Source organism: Mya arenaria, chromosome 7 (assembly GCF_026914265.1).
Source record: "Mya arenaria isolate MELC-2E11 chromosome 7, ASM2691426v1".
Taxonomy (NCBI): Eukaryota; Metazoa; Mollusca; class Bivalvia; order Myida; family Myidae; genus Mya; species Mya arenaria.
In genome coordinates this window covers 28,011,413-28,034,694 of record NC_069128.1, presented here as the reverse complement: position 1 = coordinate 28,034,694, position 23,282 = coordinate 28,011,413, and the positions used below count along the sequence as shown (strand labels likewise).

At 35.4% G+C, this 23,282-nt stretch overlaps 2 protein-coding genes across 4 annotated transcripts in view; one reads left to right on the top strand and one right to left on the bottom strand.

The window, feature by feature from the left end:
- The window catches only part of LOC128240348 (islet cell autoantigen 1-like), a 42,036-nt gene extending 31,600 nt beyond the window's left edge, over window positions 1-10,436 (top strand). For all 3 annotated transcript variants that reach the window (XM_052956962.1, XM_052956961.1, XM_052956960.1), the window contains 2 exons: window positions 4,788-4,900; window positions 5,410-10,436. In XM_052956962.1, the coding sequence (XP_052812922.1) occupies window positions 4,788-4,900; window positions 5,410-5,526 (230 nt within the window). In that variant the 3' untranslated portion in view covers window positions 5,527-10,436. The remainder of the gene's footprint in view (window positions 1-4,787; window positions 4,901-5,409) is intronic.
- A 987-nt stretch (window positions 10,437-11,423) lies between these two features.
- Window positions 11,424-23,250, bottom strand: LOC128239923 (pre-mRNA-splicing factor CWC25 homolog). The gene is made up of 9 exons (XM_052956377.1): window positions 23,189-23,250; window positions 21,721-21,785; window positions 21,006-21,118; window positions 18,880-18,973; window positions 16,986-17,055; window positions 14,286-15,431; window positions 13,412-13,545; window positions 12,414-12,584; window positions 11,424-12,140 (listed from the first exon to the last, which is right to left on the bottom strand). The coding sequence occupies exons 2-9, from the start codon at window positions 21,774-21,776 to the stop codon at window positions 12,026-12,028; spliced, it is 1,899 nt and encodes a 632-aa protein (XP_052812337.1). The 5' UTR covers window positions 21,777-21,785; window positions 23,189-23,250; the 3' UTR covers window positions 11,424-12,025.
- Between the last annotated feature and the right edge of the window lie 32 nt (window positions 23,251-23,282).

The window sequence follows — 23,282 nt, the reverse complement described above, 5'->3', positions numbered from 1 at the left end:
AGGTCACTAGGTCAATTAGTACAAAAACCTTGTGAACACAATAGAGGTCACAATTTTAGGCTAATCTTAATGCAACTTGGTCAGAATGATCATCTCTATAAAATCTGGGTCAAGTTCGATATTGGGTCATACGCAGTCAATAACTAGGTCACTAGGTCAATTATTAGAAAAACCTTGTGAACACAATAGAGGTCACAATTTTAGGCTAATCTTAATGCAACTTGGTCAGAATGATCATCTCTATAAAATCTGGGTCAAGTTCGATATTGGGTCATACGCAGTCAATAACTAGGTCACTAGGTCAATTATTAGAAAAACCTTGTGAACACAATAGAGGTCACAATTTTAGCCTTATCTTAATGAAACTTGGTCAGAATGATCATCTTAACATAAGCTAGGTCAAGTTCCATATTGGGTCAACCCAGGTCAAAAACTAGGTCACTAGGTCAATTAGTAGAAAAACCTTGTGAACACAATAGAGGTCACAATTTTAGCCTAATCTCAATGCAACTTGGTCAGAATGATCATCTCTATAAAATGTAGGTCAAGTTCGATATTGGGTCATCCGCGGTCAACAACTAGGTCACTAGGTCAATTAGTACAAAAACCTTGTGAACACAATAGAGGTCACAATTTTAGCCTAATCTCAATGCAAGTTGGTCAGAATAATCATCCCTATAAAATCTAGGTCAAGTTCGATATTGGGTCATCCGCAGTCAATAACTAGGTCACTAGGTCAATTATTAGAAAAACCTTGTGAACACAACAGAGGTCACAATTTTGACCTAATCTTTATGAAACTTGGTCAGACTGATCATCTCTATGAAATCTAGGTCAAGTCCGATATTGGGTCATCTGGGGTCAAAAACTAGGTCAGTAGGTCAATTAGTAGAAATACCTTGTGAACACATTAGAGGTCACAATTTTAGCCTAATCTCAATGCAACTTGGTCAGAATGATCATCTCTATAAAATTTAGGTCAAGTTCGATATTGGGTCATCCGCGGTCAATAACTAGGTCACTAGGTCAATTAGTACAAAAACCTTGTGAACACAATAGAGGTCACAATTTTAGCCTAATCTCAATGCAACTTGGTCAGAATGATCATCGCTATAAAATGTAGGTCAAGTTTGATATTGGGTCATTCACGGTCAATAACTAGGTCACTAGGTCAATTAGTACAAAAACCTTGTGAACACAATAGAGGTCACAATTTTAGCCTAATCTCAATGCAACTTGGTCAGAATGATCATCTCTATAAAATCTAGGTCAAGTTCGATATTGGGTCATCTGCGGTCAATAACTAGGTCACTAGGTCAATTAGTACAAAAACCTTGTGAACACAATAGAGGTCACAATTTTAGGCTAATCTTAATGCAACTTTGTCAGAATGATCATCTCTATAAAATCTGGGTCAAGTTCGATATTGGGTCATACGCAGTCAATAACTAGGTCACTAGGTCAATTATTAGAAAAACCTTGTGAACAAAATAGAGGTCACAATTTTAGCCTTATCTTAATGAAACTTGGTCAGAATGATCATCTTAACATAAGCTAGGTCAAGTTCCATATTGGGTCAACCCAGGTCAAAAACTAGGTCACTAGGTCAATTATTTTTATTTACCGGTGATATTTGAACATAAATGTCTATTTTTGAGAACTTTCAGCTGTTTCATATATCTGATAAATATGATTATCATTTTGCAAGTGCAACTACCGACTCTTAAATAATGTCTATTTGGATTTTCTTGTATCATTCTATTTATGGCAGATATTAATATTCTTATTAAGACTTACAATCACATTATATAAATATTTTTGGATTTATTATTGATTTACATAACCATACGTAATTCTACTAAATTTTATTTCCAATTTATAATAATATCTTTTTAGATTTTTTTTTATGAAATTGCCTTTTTAGCTCACCTGTCACTTTGTGACATGGTGAGCTTTTGTGATCGCCTTTTGTCCGTCGTGCGGCGTGCGGCGTCCGTCAACAATTTACTTAAAAGACATCTCCTCCTTAACCGCTAGGCCAATATTAATAAAACTTCATAGGTTCCTTGGGTTGTCTTCTGTCAAAGTTGTTCAAAGAATTCAATTCCATACAGAACTCTGGTTGCCATGGCAACCAAAAGGAAAAACTTTAAAAATCTTCTTCTCCCAAACCACAAGGCTTAGGCCGTTGATATATGGTAGGTAGGATCACCAAATGGTTCACCAAGTTTGTTCAAATTATGGCCCTGGGGTCAAAATTGGCCCCGCCCCGGGGGGTCATGGGTTTTCTCTATATGTTTATAGTGAAAACTTAAAAAATCTTCTCCTCTGAACTTACTTGGCCTAGAGCTTAGATATTTGGCATGGTTCATCGTCTAGTGGACCTCTACAAAGTTTGTTCAAATTATGGCCCTTGGGTCAAAATTGGCCCCGACCCGGGGGGTCATGGGTTTTCTCTATATGTTTATAGTGAAAACCTTAAAAAATCTTCTCCTCTGAACTTACTTGGCCTAGAGCTTAGATATTTGGCATGATTCATCGTCTAGTGGACCTCTACAAAGTTTGTTCAAATTATGGCCCTGGGGTCAAAATTGGCCCCGCCCCGGGGGGTCATGGGTATTCTCTATAAGTTTATAGTTAAAACTTCAAAAATCTTCTCCTCTGAACTTACTTGGACTAGAGCTTAGATATTTGGCATGATTCATTGTCTAGTGGACCTTTACAAAGATTGTTCAAATTATGGCCTTGGGGTCAAAATTGGCCCCGCCCCGGGGGTCATGGGTATACTTGATATGTTTATAGTTAAAACTTCAAAAATCTTCTCCTCTTAACTTACTTGGACTAGAGCTTAGATATTTGGCATGATTCATCGTCTAGTGGACCTCTACAAAGTTTGTTCAAATTTTGGCCTTTGGGTCAAAATTGGCGCTGCCCCGAGGGGTCATGGGTTTTCTCTATATGTTTATAGTGAAAACCTTAAAAAATCTTCTCCTCTGAACTTACTTGGCCTAGAGCTTAGATATTTGGCATGATTCATCGTCTAGTGGACCTCTACAAAGTTTGTTCAAATTATGGCCCTTGGGTCAAAATTGGCCCCGCCCCGGGGGTCATGGATTTTCTCTATATGTTTATAGTGAAAACTTAAAAAATCTTCTCCTCTGAACTTACTTGGCCTAGAGCTTAGATATTTGGCATGATTCATCGTCTAGTAGACCTCTACAAAGTTTGTTCAAATTATGGCCCTGGGGTCAAAATTGGCCCCGCCCCGGGGGGTCATGGGTATTCTCTATATGTTTATAGTTAAAACTTCAAAAATCTTCTCCTCTGAACTTACTTGGACTAGAGCTTAGATATTTGGCATGATTCATCGTCTAGTGGACCTTTACAAAGATTGTTCAAATTATGGCCTTGGATTCAAAATTGGCCCCGCCCCGGGGGTAATGGGTTTTCTCTATATGTTTATAGTGAAAACTTCAAAAATCTTCTCCTTTGAACTTACTTGGACTAGAGCTTAGATATTTGGCATGGTTCATCGTCTAGTTGACCTCTACAAAGATTGTTCAAATTATGGCCTTGGGGTCAAAATTGACCCCGCCCTGGGGGGTCATGGGTATACTTGATATGTTTATAGTTAAAACTTCAAAAATCTTCTCCTCTTAACTTACTTGGACTAGAGCTTAGATATTTGGCATGATTCATCGTCTAGTGGACCTCTACAAAGATTGTTCAAATTATGGCCTTTGGGTCAAAATTGGCCCCGCCCCGGGGGGTCATGGGTTTTCTCTATATGTTTATAGTAAATAAAATCAAAAATCTCTTCTGAACTTACGTTGCTTAGAGCTTAGATATTTGGCATGATTCATCGTCTAGTGGACCTCTACAAAGATTGTTCAAAATTGGCCCCGCCCCGGGGGGTCATGGGTTTTCTCTATATGTTTATAGTTAAAACTTCAAAAATCTTCTCCTCTGAACTTACTTGGACTAGAGCTTAGATATTTGGCATGATTCATCATCTAGTGGACCTCTACAAAGTTTGTTCAAATTATGGCCCTGGGGTCAACATTGGCCACACCCCGGGGCTGATGGTTTTTCTCTATATGGGTTATAGTGAAAACTTAAAAAATCTTCTCCGAACTCACAAAGACAAATAACGTCTTAATTTAAACTGGATAACATATTTAGTACACATACCAATTTTCAATATGGGCCACATACAACAATTAATTACAAATATACATATATAGATACACACGTAAAATCAAGTAGTGACAAGAGCTTAGATATTTGGCATGATATACCATCTAGTTGACTTGTACCAATATTGTTCAATCTTTGGCTCTGGGGTCAAAAAATGGCCCCACCCGGGCGGTCATGGGTTTCCTTATATATGTATATGATGAAAACTTAAGTAATCTTTTTTTCCGAAACCAAAAGGCGAAGGCCTTAGATATTTGGTATGAAGCATCGTTTATCGGACCACTATTAAGATTGTTCAAACTTTAGCCCTGGGGTCAAAATTGGCCACGCCCCGTGTTCATAGGCTTAGGTTTTCAATATTTGTATATAATGGAAGAATGTGCAATATATGACAGGTGAGCGATTCAGGGCCATTTGGCCCTCTTGTTTAATGTTAATGGGGCATAACTCTGAAATTTATAAGGTGAATTACCCGATGATTGAAACTGACAGATATGTTATCCCACAGACACTGTCACCAAGTTTTATTGCGATTCAATAATAAAGAATTCATAATTTTGTGAAATCACGTGTTTAATTCCTATGTATAGGTGACACTCCTATGATGCCAGTCCAGAGCAGTGCCCCTCCCTCCCAGCCCAGCAGTGCACCACAAGCTGAAAACCAAGCAAAACAAACTGGTGCCAGACCCAAACAGAAAAAGGTGGGTTTCGATGGAATGGGGTGGGGTAGTATCGATTTTTGCTAGTCTCTTTATTTTTCATGGAAGAAGATTGCAGTCTTGTCAGTTACGTCTCTTCCGCCATATTCAATAAGAGATTAAGATTTATTTTAGTTAGATCATATTTGCAGTTAACCCCATTGGCTCGAATTCTCAGGGACTGGCGAAAATGTTCGTCCTTTACATATAGTTTGAGCCAACGAGGAATTCGAGCCTAGTGAGTTCGAGCCAAGGGGGCTATATGATTAGCACAACATACATATTATACATGCCAAAAACATAGGATTGAAAAACAAGCATCATTGACACATATACATTCCTTTCCTGTATTGATCTTAATGAGGATAATCTGAGTGCTTTGTATCGTAATTCTCTCTCTCTATATATATATACATATAGATGTATGAAATCATCTGGGCATTAGTATAAAGAGCAGCTTTATTGTCAATAATGTATTTTTAGTATTTTTTAATTTTATTTAAATTTTTCAGGGACAGAAATCCAACATGTCCGCCTGGTTTGATCTGTTCGCTGACCTCGATCCCCTGGCCGACCCAGACTCAATTGGCAAGCAGCAGGCTAACAAGGATGATCAGTGCATGGGATAGTTCTACTGGCTCTAGAAAAGTGACATGCGCATGGGATAGTTTCTGACCTGTTCAAGAGCAAGGGATAGGTCCGAATACATATGTATATAAAGTAGTGTTGACACGTTTTGTTATGGACAGAATTGTGATTACATCATTTGTGTAATGTGAAAAAATTATTCAATTGAATCTCACATGTGTATAACCGGGTCTCATTAAAAGGATTCAAGGGAAATATTCAATGAAATCTCTTCAAGATCAATCGAAAGGAAGCACCAACTATTCTACCAGAGTTAAGTTTATTCAGCTTGGAAGTTTAACGTATTAGATGAATATTGCAGATCTAAGACTTACACTGAAGCCTAACATAAAATATTAATGTGTAGAAATGGTAAGGGATATGCCAGTAAAACATATATACCCCGGGGGGAAGGCAATTATATTTTTAGTATATTTGTGGGTGTCTTTTTGCTAATTTGGACCCCAAAATGGAAAATTTGCTTCTGTAGGGGGGTGTCATAATTTAAAAGTGCCTTCCCCCCGGGGGTTATATGTTTAATGGAATAGCCCTAATTATATAAAGCTTTGTTTCACGCTATTGTTTCATACTGTTGTCCTTGTAACAGCTTCTGTGCGATATGTATGATGATCAGTCCAAAAATCATGACCCATATTCACTTCAGTCTGAGTTTGGTAGTCAAGGCCCAATTTCTAAAAAAACAAATAAGCGTAACTCACATTTGAATCTTATTCCAATTAGCAAAATAACTTTCTTAGATATGATTTCATAACACCATAAGTAGTTTTTCTTGTTGTTCTCCAATATTATTTCCTTTACAAGCCTCCACACCCTTTAAAGAGAATATTACATAATTTATACCAAATCAATTATAGTGTGCTTAGCTTGTTCCTGTTATAAGGGATTTAAGATGTTTCGAGAAATTGAGGCCAGACCCAGAAAAGCGTGGTTTAAAAAAGTTACAAATTATCTTGAATATAACTGGGTTTTTTCAAAAGATGAGGTCATATTTGTAAAACATATTTTGCTAACACCTGCAGCAATTTGTTCTATTATTGCTCTTCTAATAGCAATCAACAATAAAAAGATATACAGTTTTGATTCTTTAGTCTCAAACTCGGATGTTAGAAAGTATAGGGCCTGGGCCCAGTTTTGATAAAGGAACTGAATAATTTCAAGAATCTTAAAGCTGCACTCTCACATATTGACAGTTTTGATATTTATTTATTTTGTCTCAGAATCAGCTGATTTTGGCGCCAATGCCTTCAAGTCAGTCATAAAAGATAACTCACAATAGAACATATTTCAATTGTTTGGAAAACTGCTGAAGATTTTATTTTTCTTAAAGCATTAGTAATTCTATTTGATATAAAACATATTTTTTTAACGTAAACATGAAAACTTCAATCTGCTCTTATGTTATGCGAAATTTGCCTCATTCCAAGACATAAAATATAAAAAGTTTCTCAAAACAAATGTGTGAGAGTGCAGCATTAAACCGGTAGTAACATCACAGATGTCAATAAGTGGACTTTTTTGTTTCCTCATCTTTGGTATCAACTTAAACTAGTGGTCCAAATCAGCACAAGTCGCAAGCCATGCGCTGGTAAAATTCTTTCTGTTCTTGCTCAAATTTTAGATTGTCTGTAGCAAGACTTGTTGATTTTTTAATGTAACACAGAATAAACGAAAGAATTCGGGCTTGTTCATCAAAGCATTGTACTTTTTATGATCGTTCAATATTGATTGTAGCTCTGGGGTGGTACTCATAAAACTTCTAAGTAATTTCTAAACTTAAGTTCCTTCCTTATTTAAGTATCTCTTCAGTCATATGAAATAAAACTTTTCCAAAATATATTATTTTCAGTGACCTTATTGCAGAAAAACACACCCTTTAATGTTAAAAACACTTATACATACATTTGATTTGAGTATGAAAAATTGAAGAATTTTACTTTATTAGGAAATAACTTCAGATGCTTTATGAATACAGCCCATGTTCTCAGAAGTTTATAGCAAAATAACACAAACTTATAACATGGTCTTTATTGAAACAGGTGTCTAATTTTCCAGTTGTAGAATATGTCATTTAACATAACAATCTTATAATTATGTTTTTGTTGACTATTCATATGTAATATGCAATGTATTCTTTCCCTATGATTGTGTAAGATTATGGGATATCATATGATGTTTTAATGTCGATTTTCTTTTTGTACACAGAGGAAAATTTGAATTGAAGAGCCAGCTAGATTAATCGTTATGAAGTATAAATCATATAATGTCATTACTTCTACCATATATGTCTGCTTTTTGTACAAAATAATATAATTATTGAATTGAAGTCTATAACCATTAGTATGGAAGGTTATAATATGAAAAGGAAATCTCCCTATTTATTATTGGTTATGAATATTTATATCAGGGTGATACAGCATCATGACAACGTGAATACCGTAATTATTCTATTAATCGCCCGGGCATTTCCTGAGTTCAAAGTAGGGGATGGGCATTAATTAGAGACAATTGCTTTTATTCAAGATGAAAATTGGTTATCATTATATTTGGGCGTCAAGACAAAAAAAGTGAAGTAAGATCAGTATATAATGCAGGATATCAGGAAACTCGTTAAAGGTATGCTTTTAAAAAAAAATAAAATCGGGGGGTGGGCATTTTAAGGAGGCAAGGTTTTTGCAAAAAAAAATAAAAAAAATGGTCGTTTTCAGGCCAAAGACTGGGGGTGGGCGTTTATTAGAGGATGGGGATTAATAGAATAATTACGGTACTTTGTTTTTATCTTCAGAAATCCATAGAGTTGTGAAATAAAAAGCTACATATCGTCACCTTAGTGCAATAACTCAATAAATGCATATAGAAATAGAAGCAGATATGGAGTTCTTGCACTAAGGCGACGATATGGTCTTTATCTCTTGCAACAGAATTGGTGATATTTTATTGTCTACAATAGATACATTTTATACCTTGAAATTGTATATTGTGAAAGAGGTTCGCAAGCTGTTAAATGTATCTTTTTACATAACTGATAAGTTTACATACATGTAATTATGTGAGGTCCAAAATTTGATATTTTGTTTGATATTGTTAAAGATTGAAACTTAGGGACTAGACACCATATGATATAATTTCAAGAAAAAAATTGTCAAAAACTTACAAAAATTGTTATCATTGTGTACAACGCATTGAATCTTACTTACTGATGTATGATATTGCAAACACATGTATTTTTCACAGCTTTTGCATATTTATTTGCATATTTATTCAATTGAAATTTGCTGGGGTTGTCTACCACGTAAATACGTTGGTATATATATACATATATATATATCTGTACTAATCACGTGACTTTCACGAGCTTAACATTCACACTATAAACTGGGAAACCATTATGCGCTATTTTTAAATGGTAAAACTCAGCTGTGGCAGCGACAAAGTATTCTTTTAATCTTGTAATGTAATGTATAACGGCCTCATACTAGCTCGTTGTGACAATTCTAGGCTTGTTTTGAGGACATACTGTATTTGCGGATTTTGGGACCATCTGGTGTCTAGTCCCTTTGATAGAATAGGTTATTGATACATAATCTGCAAGTTACGCATTCCATTTATCTTTGTTTTCACCATCTTTTTTATTTTTATTTTTTGTTGCAATATAACCAGCTATGTGTTTGAATGACGCATTTATTTTTGATATTTTATTCACACACTATATTTTTTTTGTGCAATATATTTTCCATAAATATTTATTTGAAGATCTGAATTGCATAATGCTTTCATCGGCATTTTTGGCCATGTTATGATTCAGTCATATTAAATTGATTTTTAGGTTGTCTGTTTTTGAAAGAAAATTTGACAAGGTAAAATAATCAGCTTGGTTTCACGGTTGGCATACAAAAACTTTATCTTCAGCCATAAGTGAAGATTAAAATGAAACTTGGTACACATGTTGCCAGAGAAATTACGAACTTGTACCCTGGCTTTAATTTTTTACCTATGCCCCTTTTTTGGCAGAATAACAAGACTGCGTTTGTTGGCAGCACTCTCGTTGTGTTCATTATCACATTTCACTTTAAAAAATAAGCAACTAAGCAGATCTTTATTTCTATAGACGGTACATGACATAACTCTGGCTTTTATAATTGCTGAGTTATGCCTCTTTTTTGACAGAAAAACAAATGTTGGCATTAGCGGAGTATGCAAAATCTTTAGCCCTGGCAATGACTAAAAAACCTCAAGATATTTAAATGAAACTTACACATGTGTCCAGAGAGTATAACCACAAGAACAGCAAGGTGCTTAAGCTTCTCATTCCAATTTAAAAAGATATATTTGTCACTGTTTATTAATAACTTGCCAATAACAATTAATTTTGTTTGTTTCCAATTTCACTGCTCAAGAATAGGGTTAGTAGGTCAAGGTATTTTTTTAATTGAATATTTATTTTAAGGTTCCATGTGTTGTGGTGACAATCATTCATTTTTACACCCAGTACCATTGACGTTTTGTCTGGATCAATGTTAACTAGATGCTCTATAAAAAAAAAAGTAAATTCAAGCATTTTCACAGTACAAGAAACACCTAAAAAGAATTAATTATTGAAGGCAGGAAAGTGAACACAAACAATATAATTTGTTATGCCTTATAATTGATTGAATTCGCCGACAACAAATCACCTTCCAATGTTTTAGTTGCTACTTATAATCCAATACATCTATTGTCATTCCTAGAATCTTACATTTCCGATCTTACATGCATTGACCATAACTATGTAAAAAGTATGTGTTGTTAGTCCATGTGATTACATTCCTATACTATGGGTAGAGTTTTGTTGTATGTTCTTTTTTCTGTTGATATTGTATGATTAAAACATGTTGAAGAAAATAAAAGAAGTAAACACAAATTGTTTGTTGTATTGTTCTGAAGAAAACATTGACAATATAAAACCAGGTTTTTTCTATCAGTTGTACCCAATGTATTGGTGCTTTACACCGAGCACATAAAAGAACCTAGGGGTCTCTTAGAAAAAGAGCTAGGGTATCGCACCCGGACTTCCTTGTATCCCACCACTGTCTCTTCAGCAAAAACAAAAGGACCCCATTAGAAAAAAAGTGCTTGCACTTTCACGGGTTATCCTTGACTGCAAGGTCTAAAGAAATACATACATACATACAAGGTTTTTTCCATTATTCTGGAGTGACAAGTGACGCAACAATCCATTCCATTGCCAACCAGTCATTAATTGGTTGATTTTACAAATAATATGAAGCCAATGACCAATATCATACTGGTAGGCAACTTAACAGATGTATTGTAGCCCATCCGTGGTCTAGTGTTATTACACTTGACTTTCAATCCAGGGGTCGCAAGTTCGGTTCCCCGCCGCACCACTAAAGAAACACTAAGTGTCTTCTGATAGGGACATTTAATGGGGGTCCTGTTTGACAGTGCTATACTTTTTGCATGTTACACCAGGGTAGCTGTAACCAGGGTTTCAATCTCTCTGTGCACTATGCTTCAAAAACCTAAATTGACTAACAATCTCATTGGAGCACTTGCCTAATGGGCAAGGCCAAAGTGCGAGTATAAATAAGTTTACACACCATAACAGATGTAAACAAAAACTTTTGATGTTTCTATGCTGAATTGGGAACTCGCTGCCCTGTATCTTTTTAGGGTCTGTTTGTGACTTTGATCCTCTGAGATAATCAATGAAGGAAGAAGGGTGCCCTTGCTGGTCTCCAAGAGAGGAAAAGGGTGCTTCCTAAAAGGATGGGTGCAGAAACCTTCCATCTAGCTTAAACCCTATAACTGCAACCACCTCAGTGATCCCTATGATAAATCCCCATTACATTACTGGTGTATAGAATAAAGAAACAGAAAACTACATTTATGGTTTATTTCAACAATTCTTCATGATTTCATCATTAAACAGATTTCATTTTATAGTCAATTCAATAATTTGTTAAATATACAAAAGTACAAGTCTACATTTCATCAACGTACAAAAATACAAATACTTGTGAAATTTATCATATTATAAAAAACAACAACAATACAAAGTTGAATAGATGAGTGTAGCTGCCATGGGAACTTGCCATGATCTACGTTTTACTAAACTCCTTGTCTATATCCTTCTGCAGCTATTTGATAAAACTTAGGAAGTCTTTCCTTTGGTTAAAGCTGGCCAAAATATTTATTGCTTGCTCAATATCAATCCAATAACTACTGCTGACCAATCAAATCTTACTAAACCCCTGTTCATGTCAGCAGTACCGGGGTATTTCCATCTCTTATTTAAACCCCTGTCCATGTCTGTGGTATTTCTATCTTTTATTAAAACCCCTGTCCATGTCCACGGTAGTTCAATCTCTTACTAAAACTCCTGTCCATGTCCACAATAGTACTATCTCTTACTGAAACCCCTGTCCATGTCCACAATAGTACTATCTCTTACTGAAACCCCTGTCCATGTCCACAATAGTACTATCTCTTACTAAAACCCCTGTCCATGTCCGCAGTAGTTCTGAGTATGTTGTGTTTGTTCCTTTTAATACGATCCTCTACAGAACTACTGTCAGCATGCCGTGACATCAGTGGACTGAAACCAAATCATTTTAATTAATGATACATGTAGTATTCAAATGAATTTCAGACCATAGTCTGTTCTGAATTCAATTACAATAGCCTGAGAAAATTTCAAAAAAACAATTTCATTGATTACATGGACCAGAACATTGAGTTGCAACTTCGCGTGTACCCTTTTTCAAGTTAATATCAAGTCTTGCAGACTCTGCCTAAAGGCTTTAACAAAACCTCAACTAATTTTTTCAGAAATCTGCATTCCCGCATATACATCTCCATTTCAACATACTTGACAAATTCGGAGCTCCCCGTTGTTTCATAATTTTCGACTTGTTTACTCTCTTCTTCTTTCTCTTCCTGTTTGTAACGTGTCACGTTTGTCTTACGCTGGTCCTCGCGCCATTTAGCATTGTCCATCATCTCAGCTAGACGGGCCTGTTTCTCTTTCTCTGTAAGCTTTCTGATGACAAAAGAAAGAAAAGCCATTCATATATTCTCCTTGAAAAATCATAACAGATTTCCCTGTTTGTCCAAAATAACATGAGTGTAAACCATTTTAATTGACCCATATAATTACAAACAACCCTCACAAACCATGAATGTCATAGAACCCCCAGCGGAGAAACTAGTATTACTTCATCGTTGGCCATTACGGTAGTTTTCTGTTAGACTCCTTAAATACTGTGGAAAAATCGACCAACAAAATCTTATTTATATAAATATACATTAGGCAGGTGAACAAACTTTCCTTCCAATGAAATTGCATGTTTTACTTAAATAATCTTCAATAGCCCTGAATTGTCAGTTGCTTTTGTAAGTGAGTGGTTTTACTGAGTGTAAAATCTGTGGCGATCTGGCTGACTAATTAAAATTCAGCTTTCGTCAGAATACTTTTTCTATGGGAAGACATTAGAATGTGTGTTTGTGCATATTTCCACATTTGTTTCTTGAGGAAGAAATGAAACTGCCTCATTAATTTTTCATGAGATAATCACTAGGCTGCAGTAAACAACAAAGCATCTAGCGCAGTAGGGTATTGGGGATATCTGTTGATGATATCTTTATATAGATATTTGGCTAAGAAATGTACGCTTTATTTGATGTTATGTTTTCTTGTTCATGACATTGTTTCCTGTAAACAACCTGATGAAGGTCAAGATGACCCAAACAATGTTTTAATATATGTTTCCCTGTATAAGTCTTTTTTTACTACTTCTTCTGTAAATCTCTTAACAAAATCAAAATCTTAAATCTAAATGTATGTGCATGAAAAAGGAAAATGCTGACCTCTTTTGTTGCCTTGGTGGAGACCTGCTAGGTGAACGTTTTCTTTGACCTTCCTTCCTGTCAGATGATCCTGACCTCTTTGTCTGCTTAGCTTTGACCTTTGACCTCTCTTTCAATGCCGCGCTGTCAGGGTTCTGTGAAATTTAAGGAGCAAATGAAGACAAAAGATATGTGACATGTTTGCTTACTTTGGCCTTACTGTCAGATGACCCTGACCTTGTCCGCTTAGCTTTGACCTTTGACCTCTCTTCAAATGCTGCGCTGTAAGAGTTCTGTGAAATTTAAGGAACAAATGAAGACACAAGATCTGTGACATATTTGTTTCCTTTAACATTCCTGTCAAGTGACATTGACCCCCTTAACTGCTTACAATGTAGCTTTGACCTTTCTTTCTAATCCCCACTGTCAGGGTTCACTGAAATTAAGAATAAATAAAGACTAAAGTTTTAAGTTGTGTCCCCTCTTTGTTTCCTTTGACCTACATGTACCTTCCCGTCAGGTGACCTTGACCTACTCGATTGCTTAGCTTTGACCTCTCTTTCATTGATTCACTGTCAGAGTTCTGCAAAATTAAAGACCAGGATTATGTTGTCTAGTTGTCTTCTATGGTCTTCCTTCCTGCTGGGTGAGCTTGTCTTTTTGTTTACCTTAAGAAATTGAAGTATGATGAACATTATTGACAAATTTCTTTTACAGAAATCAAACTCTAAACACTTGAATATGTATAATTATGTTGCTGTGACAACACATACTCAATACACAAAAACACATACATCATTTATTACTAATTCACCAGTATTTAAAATGAACCACTATATCCTTAAATGAATACAAAAATAATTAAACAATGATCTTACTTTACTAGAGTACATACCAATATCACCAGGCCATAGTTCTTCTGTTTCATTGGTTTCCTCTTATCATCACTATCCTCGTCAGAGGAGGAATCCCTCATGTGTTTCCTTTGAGGGACTACTTTCTTGCCTGAGTCTGAGTCACTGGAACTACTTTCAGAGTCAGAAGACTGTCTCTTTACTGGCATTGTCCTAGATTTTGATCCATTTTTACTCACTCTTTCCGAGGAAGATGAGTCATTTTCGCTATCAGCACTTGAGCTTGAGTCACTTTTTCTATTTAAATCACGTTTCTTATCGTACTTTCCCTGAGATCGAGAGCTATTCCTTTCATATTTGTCCTGAGATTTATCTTTGTAACCAGATTTTCTATCATTTTCATCAGACCTGTCTCTATATGACCTTGAACTTTGAGATATATAATTGTCTCTGTCTGACCTTGACCTGTTTGACCTCTCTTCACCATGTGGCTTTCCGTCCCTGTATGACCTTTCATCTCTGTTTGACCTTTCAACTCTATATGACCTTTCATCTCTGAATGACTTTCCATCTCTGCTTGACCTTTCATCTCTGTATGACCTTTCATTTCTGTATGAGCTTTCATCTTTGCTTGACCTTCCATCTCTGTGTGAGCTTACATCTTGCTCTCTAGGTTTACCAGTATATCTATTCCTCTGCCCATTATCATCATCAGAATCATCATCTGATTGTCTATTTCTTCTTCTTTCTCTGTTATCAACTTTTCTACTGTCCCTGTCATAATCCCTACCATTTTTATTATTTTTTCCCTCCCTTCTTTTATACCTTTCTGCCGGACTAGCCTCCCCTGTTCTCTTGTTAGTTTTGTATGATCTTTCCTCTGGAGTCGGCTCCCTTGCTTTCTTTTTCATTTTGTATGATCTTTCATCAGGACTTGCCTCCCTTGCTCTATTTTTAGATTTGTTAAACTTTTCCTCAGGAGTAGCTTCCCTTGATCTATTTTTAGATTTAACCTGGGCTTTTTCCACATACTTCCCTCCCCCACCACCTCCTCCTTTCTGTTTAAGAATATTCAGATAAGCGGACATCAAGCCGTCATCACTGTCATCTGAATCACTATCAGAACTGCCTTTCTTGTGTTTCTTCTTCTTCTTCTTTCCCTTTTTGGACTTGTTCTTTTGATCTAGCTGAAAATACACAAAGAAACCTTTGAGGCAGGAAACAAATGGACATTGATTAGCCTTTACGCATGCTTACTTGAAAGTTTGACTAATACTGAAGTGTTGAACACAGAAAACTCAGACAAATATGTTCTTTGAACTTGATTTCTGAATATGGTCATGTTTTATTTTTCATTAAAAATGTATCAACAGATTGTTTCTGTTATAAGTGAGTGCTGTTTTTTTGTTATTTAATTTTGTAAACAGATAATTTTGTTAATTAAAATTTGTTCTTGATGAAACACCATCCTAGTTTTTCATCATTGCAATGATTAAATATGCTTTAGATATACAACTTAATATTAAAAACAGCAATTAGTAAAACATGAAAAAAATTGAATCAACATGTTTGATATCGGAATCAAATCGGAATCAAATCGAATCAACATGTTTGATATCGGAATCAAATCGAATCAACATGTTTGATATCTGAATCAAATCGAATCAAGCTTTAAGTGAATCGTTGCAGCTCTAGTACCGGTAAACAAGGGAAAATATTTTGACTCCTGCTCAGGTCCATATATCGAGTAAAAACAAGGACTGGGCCAGTATTTAATAACATTCTTATCCTTATCCATAGATATGCCTAAGTGATTTAACCATGTCTATTAGTCAGTTGTTTTTTTACATTCCAATCATAATACTCAGAATCTACTCTTAAACATAATAACTTTAATAAGTTAGGTCCTAGCTGGTTATTGAAAGCAGCTCTGGTAGGACAGAAGCCCAAACCCTCACTACTGACTATACCCCATTTGACCACCACACCCTAGGTTTTCTTTAATTAAATTATTTTTAAGTAAAATGATTGAAAAAAACAGAACTCTTTGCTGATGCATAATACGGATGCAACAACAAGAGAAGACCACATTGATAAAAATTGCCCTAAAACCTGGGACAAGTAAAACAAAAGCGCTCCTGAGAGAATGCCATTTGTTGTCTGTTTTTCACTTTAAAAAGGGGGCATATTTTACCAATTACTAAACCCAGATTTATGAGCATTGCTCTTCATGTGGATATTGTCTTTGGCAACATGTGAATATCATTTAAACAATTGTTTTTAGTTATGGCTAACAAGGTTTTTGCATGCCACCGACAACAATGATTTTGATAAAACCTCAAGCTTAAAACTAACAAGTCTGTCTGAATGGGCAAGGTTAAGATCCTTCTTGAAATGGTACTTAAAAATGGTGTTGTTTTCATAACTGACATTTAGAGAGTTACAATGATATGAATGAATAAAAAGACTTGTATTGAAATTTGGTATGATGACTGAACTATGACTGCAAAGGGATGCCAATGGTCATATTTTTGTTTGATTTTTAATAAGAAAGGGGAATAACTAAACCACTATTAAAGCCGGAGTAATGGGCCTTGCTACATATGTGCATAGCAGGCAAAATACATACTCAGTTTCCAAATCATGGAATATCTTGGCAGTTTTTGAGTAATGGTCAAAGTCAGTTCTTGTAAGCTAACAATGACAGAATATCAGATGAGATTAAAGTCCATACAACTCACGGCCATCTGAAGTCTCTTCATCTTGACTGGGTTTTCCACCAGTCTCCGCCTAGCATCCTCCTCCTGCTTTCTGGAAACACAGGCAGAGAATATGCAAGTGGAATATTGTAGATCATTTCACGCAGTGATTTTGCAAGGTATTTTCCATGTTATCTTGAATTTAGGCTATTTCACAAGTTTCAAATGTGCAAAAGATTATTTATTATTTATTTATTTAAGTTTATACAATGTGCATGTAAAATATACTTAATGATATGTTACGCTAGAAATGCCGCAATACAACGAAACCAGGTTTTTAATATGGACAATAAGAAATTATAGCCAATTTATTTCTTGTATCAGTTAGGAAAGAGAAGCAGCCTTAAAGTGATTGGGTTAAAATCCCTTTTACTATTTTTAATTACAGTGACCTTGACCATGACCAAAAACAATCCCATGCTGCATTTAGCCAATGACATCCCCATGTTATAAACCGGTGATGGGGATGTCATTGGCTAAATGCAGCATGGGATTGTTTTTGGTCATGGTCAAGGTCACTGTAATTAAAAATAGAAAAGGGGATTTTAACCCAATCACTGGTTAAAAATGCATTTGTAGTGAGAAAGGTATGAAAATAAAATATACAATTGCATATACATAAGGAAAACAACTGTGACGCACGTCGGTTCAATGATGCTGTAATGGATAAAGGGGCAATTTCGAGTAGTCATGTGGGAATAGAAAAGGGCCCAGAATGGCTCAATTATGGAGTAAATATTTACACCTCAACTTCCATTCCTTCAATGAACTGCCTTTCGGCAATTGCGGTTATCATCCGATGAACGCAACATCTTTGGATATGTTCCGATCGCGATTCATCGCATAACAATATACATGAAAATTGTTGATCTTGCTATTGTTTGTATTGTGTCTGCAGCTCTCGTTAAATATAAATCAACATTTAAAAAAGTGTTAATTCATGATATTTTAAATGTATTGTTGCCATAAGTTTTTCAATTTTAAGTGATTTCAAGAGGTGGATCTTTTCCCGCGTTATTGTGACGTTATTTGATGTTTTCAGTTACAGTCGGGTCGTTCTATTTACAGAATGGGTAAGAAAGGATTACTGAAATGTTTTCTTAAGTGAAATGAAGTATTCTTTTAACAATTATTGAATGAAATAATGAACTATTGATGTAAATGTAAATCCCAATATCTGGGATATGAAGGCGAGTGGGCTGGTCAAAGTACACATGGAGTCCTTCAGACTCCACACACTTTGACCAGCCCAATTGCGTTCATACCCCGATAATGACATCATGCCCACAATTCATTCCTTATATGGTTACATCAACCACACAATTCATTCCTTATATGGTTACATCAACCCCGCAATTCATTCCTTATATGGTTACATCAACCCCGCAATTCATTCCTTATATGGTTACATCAACCCCGCAATTCATTCCTTATATGGTTACATCAACCCCGCAATTCATTCCTTATATGGTTAAAACTATCAACACCAATATTTTATTTTTAGCAAACATCAATTAATAGATATTTCACTAGGTTTAAAATTTGGGTCCTCATGTATATCAAATCCTTTGTACAAGTTTCAAGTAAAGAACAATAAATATTATCAATAAGAAGACTTCTGTTGACATTATACATTTTTAAAAACATGAATATCTTTTTTTTAGCACTACGAAAATACTTAGTCAAATCAAATGTTGAACACAAGTGTTCAAACAAAAGTTTAACAACTGCTGCTTTAAAAAAATAATAGAATTTCAGGAAACCCGGAAAGCATTCGTAATTGCAAGGCTTGCTGTCTTACATGCATACTTTGACCACTGTTAATTGATAGATCCAGGGAAAACGGCGAAAAAATCACATCCCTGAATAGCTATACCTGATTGCAAACAATGGATCTTCTCTCATCTTGGCTTTAGTATCCATCTCAATGTTATGTTGTATACGCTCGTCCATTATCGCAGAAAATGGGTCTGAAAAAGAAACACACATGAAATTAATAGGTATCTTTAATAAACACTCAAGTTGAAACATATCCTATTTATTATATCTTGGTTCTGATAATCCATTAAAATCGAAAAATTAATTGGTTGGGCCTGAACTCGGCAACAATAGAGTTCCATTTAGTTCATTTCGGAGGTGTTCAGTTGTTATCGTTAACAATATTGCTGAAAGCAACAACAACACTAAAGAACTTCAAACATATATATATAAAACATAATCATAGTAAAGGAATATGAGTTACTGTACAAGAATATAACGACAATTAAGGTTTTGGCAAAAACCGATTGTACTATCGATAATCGGTTTCTTGAGAGGAAATGATTATTGATAGACAAACTAAAACCTATTCCCAACACTACCTTTAAGCTTATTGCAAATCTCAATGTTGTGTTGTATTCATTCATTTATTTAACATTGCAGAAAACAGGTCTTGGTGAAAGAGAAATGCCATTAAATACTGTAGAAAAAATGTCACCATTACAACTCATTGCTCATGTTATACTAATTTTTTATCCTGTACAATGTTCGCAATATCCATCTCACACCTGTGTTATTTGTTATTTAACTGTTTAATTGTGTTTAGATGCTTTACATGCCAGTATTGTATGTAGCAAAATGTTAAGCAAATCAAAATAAGTTGATTTCGAGAACAGGCCCCAATTTCAGGATTAAAGATGCACTCTTACTCCCAAGTACGATTTACCACAATTAATAATATTGTTTTAATATTCCTGAAAGGATGAATAAATGTCGAAAACAATGGTTCTTATGAAGGATACTGAGTTTAATTTGAAAGAAATGTGCATAAAACACGGTATTTCTACCTTAGGAGACTATAGTAGATCACAGTAAATCTTTTAGCATTTACCAATCATTTAATATTTTTGTGTTTTCAGCTATTAAATACACCTTACAATCTTGTTCTCAGTAATTAATATTTTCCATAATTGCATTAATAAATTAAAGGTTGATCAGTCAAAATATATGTTTGTTAAATACACGTGTATGTATTTATTTTGAATAAGAGTGTCACTTTAAGCTAATCAAACTATTTTTGTTTCCCTATAATTTGTGTTATATTTACTCTGTTTAGAGATTTTAGACTTTAAATAGTAATAATGTTTATGATAGTCACAATAAATAATTTTTCTTTAATTGAAATCAGATTTAAGTATATATTGTGGCCAAGTGAAATAAGCTATGTAAGCCTGTTAAGCGTAAGCCTGTTAAGCTTAAGATGTTTCGAGAAATTGGGGCCTGTTTTCATTGATATAACCTGCTTGCTATCTAGGGCATTTGTTGTAAACAGAAGACTTGGTTTTAAACACTTTGTTTTTCTCCTGCTGGCTAGCAGGGCGCGATAATATTGGTAGCCGATGAGCCGAGACCCCTCTGAATTTTTTACAGGATCATCAAAAACAAACAGTTTGGGAATCCGCTGGATTATCATCACTTAACATTTGGTACAATGGAATCAAAAAGTAGAAACAATGAACTAAAGACAGGATTTTAACAAAACCCACAATAGTTTTGGACCTCATCACAAGTTTTGTGATGTGGAATTGGATTCCAGGAGCGTATAGAATGCTTTTTAATTTAATGTGAACAGAAATTAATAAAATGTGAAGTTTTATGATATTTTAGTGTGATTGTTGGAGGACACCGTCACTATGGGTTACAAAATATTCTAGGTAGGCAGTCATCAAAATTAGACTTTTGGATGAACAAGCCAAAATTCTTATAGTATTGCTTGGCATCAAATTTTTTAACAATACCTGCTCTATTCAATTCAGAATTTGAGCAAGCTTGGAAGACATTTAACCAATGCAGGGCTTGCAGACTTGTGCTTAATTCGACCACTGGGTAAGTGATCCTGCAGTTCACCAAATAAAAAAGTAAGTGTTGCGCCCTGTGGCTATGTAGGTTTTGAAATTGGAACCTGATGCTAATTCAATGCATGATTAATTTGGAATGGCCTTTTTCATCCTCTGAAATTCTCACCTTCCTTCTTATCCAAGTCCTCCCCGACCTTGTCAATGCGCCTCCCAAGTAGGAAATCTTCACTGTCTGGCTTACTTTCCTTATACATCCATTGTAAAGGGGTATCGCCATCACTAAAATACAAAATTTTGTATTGCAACTACCAAATATAAATTCATGATCGTGCATATTAATAGACTGACAATTGTAGTTATTTCATAAAATCAATGAAATTATGTGATTACAGTTTTTTTTCAGCATTATGGAATAGATAAGGACCTTTCTGATTGAAAAAAAATGCAGCTTTGACTTATTTTACAACTCCAATATTGCCTAGAAATGAAGCAAGACGTTTTAACGAAATAGTTATTAGTGTGGAAAAGTCTGTTTCTTTAGAATACACCGATTCTTTCAAGTATACTAAAATGTTTTAAAGGTCCATTGTTAGTGAATGAAATATATTTTTTAATAAACATTTTCCAAAAAAATATTTGTCATTTCATTTTAATTTTTTTTTTTTATGTTAAAGCATTTCGTCACTTTAGTGCAATAACTCAATAACTGCATATAGTAATAGAAGCAGAAATTAAGTTCTTGCACTAAGGTGACGATTTAGAATAGGGCAAAAAGAAACAAAGCACCTTATCATTAAACAAAGCGTGAGGTTATATACAGATGTTCAAGTACAGGCAATACTGTATGACAATTATTTAATGTTTTCAAAGACTTCACTTACCCTTTCTCCTTCATCAACTGTTTCATTTTCCGTCTTTCATCATTTTCACCTGCCATTCTTGCTTCCTAAAATAAATATTCTGTGAAATTCTAAAGTCATTGAAATTTGGTAAGGATAAGTCATCTATTTATGCACCAGTCAATTGTAACCACGGCCCCCCGGGTCCGGGGAATAGCGGATAGTTTGACTTTTGGTCCAGCAAACCTCGGCTAAAATACCCGCCCTGTGGGGACAAACAGATGGTAAAATCCCTGCCAAATGCCCCCGCACCCCAGGGACTCTAGGTAACGCCCATTCCGCTAAATTTAAAGCGAAGCAAAACCACCACATTCACCCGGCACTGCGGGGCCACTTGAAAGGTAAAAACACGGCCCATTTCCCCCGCTATCCCCCCAGACCTGGTTACAATTGACTGGTGCATTAAAGCTGCACTCTCAAGCTTAAAGAAGAATGAATTTTTCGGCAGTTTACCAAGCAATTAAGATCCATTCTATTGTGAGTTATCTTATATGACTTAATTGCATTGATGTCAAAATCAACTGATTCTGAGACAGAAACTAAAACAAGTGTAAAAAAATATCAATCTGTGAGAGTGCTGCTGATTTAAACACATACTTTAGGTTGATATTGGTATAAGTGGGCAAACTTCATTCATGCAACGTAAGCATATTATATTTAGGTAATTGTAAGAAATATATATGACTAGACTCATGTCCATTTCTTGGGATTTTTTTAACAAGACGCAAAGTTAAAACTTGATCGGGGGTGCGTTTCAAGATGTTGATTATTGAAGGGAGGGTGGGAAGGGAGGAAGACAGATACAGCATGATACACTGCTGAAGGATTCTAGTGAAGAAAGTGAACTTTTAGAGTCCTCTCAGTGTCCAACCAACTTTAAAAGGAAATATTCATATTCTTATTTAAATTTAACAGTGCATTGTAAGCAAGAGTGTTTTGGTGTGTTAGTGAATATAAACAGTCGCTTCAGAGTCTTTTGACGATTTTTTTTTTTTGCGACTTTATGCTTGCGGAACATTATGAATGTCCAAATGTTTATAAAGTTCTCTTTAACGCGCATTATTGTGGCTAGTTGGTGTTGTAGTTTGTGCGGGTATGAACAAGGCACCCAGCTAGCTCAATTGCCGAATTGGTAAGAGTGCCGTGCTATTATCCGGCAGTCGTGGGTGCGAGCCCGGGGTTGGCGGAGGAGTGTAGTGCGTGTGGGTTAGAACCAGCCGCCCGATTAGCTGAGTTGGTTAGAGCGCTGTGCTAGTGTTACGGCGGTCCTGGGTTCAGGAACCACATACCGGACGCAGTGTGTGTAACTTATCAAAAAGTGGGTCGCGGAAATATGTGTCATCTTAAGAAAAATGTTCTTGGCGGTACGGCAGACTCAAATGAATAAAGCTAATTCGTTAAAAGTCTAAATTGTTACACAAAGGTAGGTAAATATGAAAGTGTTACCAACCTTTTCACTGAGAAAATACTGATTTAAGACAAGATTTTCTCTTTTTTCCAGCGCTGTCTGTGTAAAACGTCATCAAATGTTGTGAGATTTCAGT

Excerpts from the sequence above, each read along its gene's own strand:
- LOC128239923 (XM_052956377.1), bottom strand. The coding sequence starts at position 21,776 with ATGGCAGGTGAAAATGATGAAAGACGGAAAATGAAACAGTTGATGAAG. Across the intron at positions 13,546-14,285 it reads ACTATGGCCTGGTGATATTG|AACCCTGACAGCGCGGCATT; the intron begins GTATGTACTCTA and ends TAAATTTCACAG. Across the intron at positions 12,585-13,411 it reads CCACCAAGGCAACAAAAGAG|AAAGCTTACAGAGAAAGAGA; the intron begins GTCAGCATTTTC and ends TTTTGTCATCAG.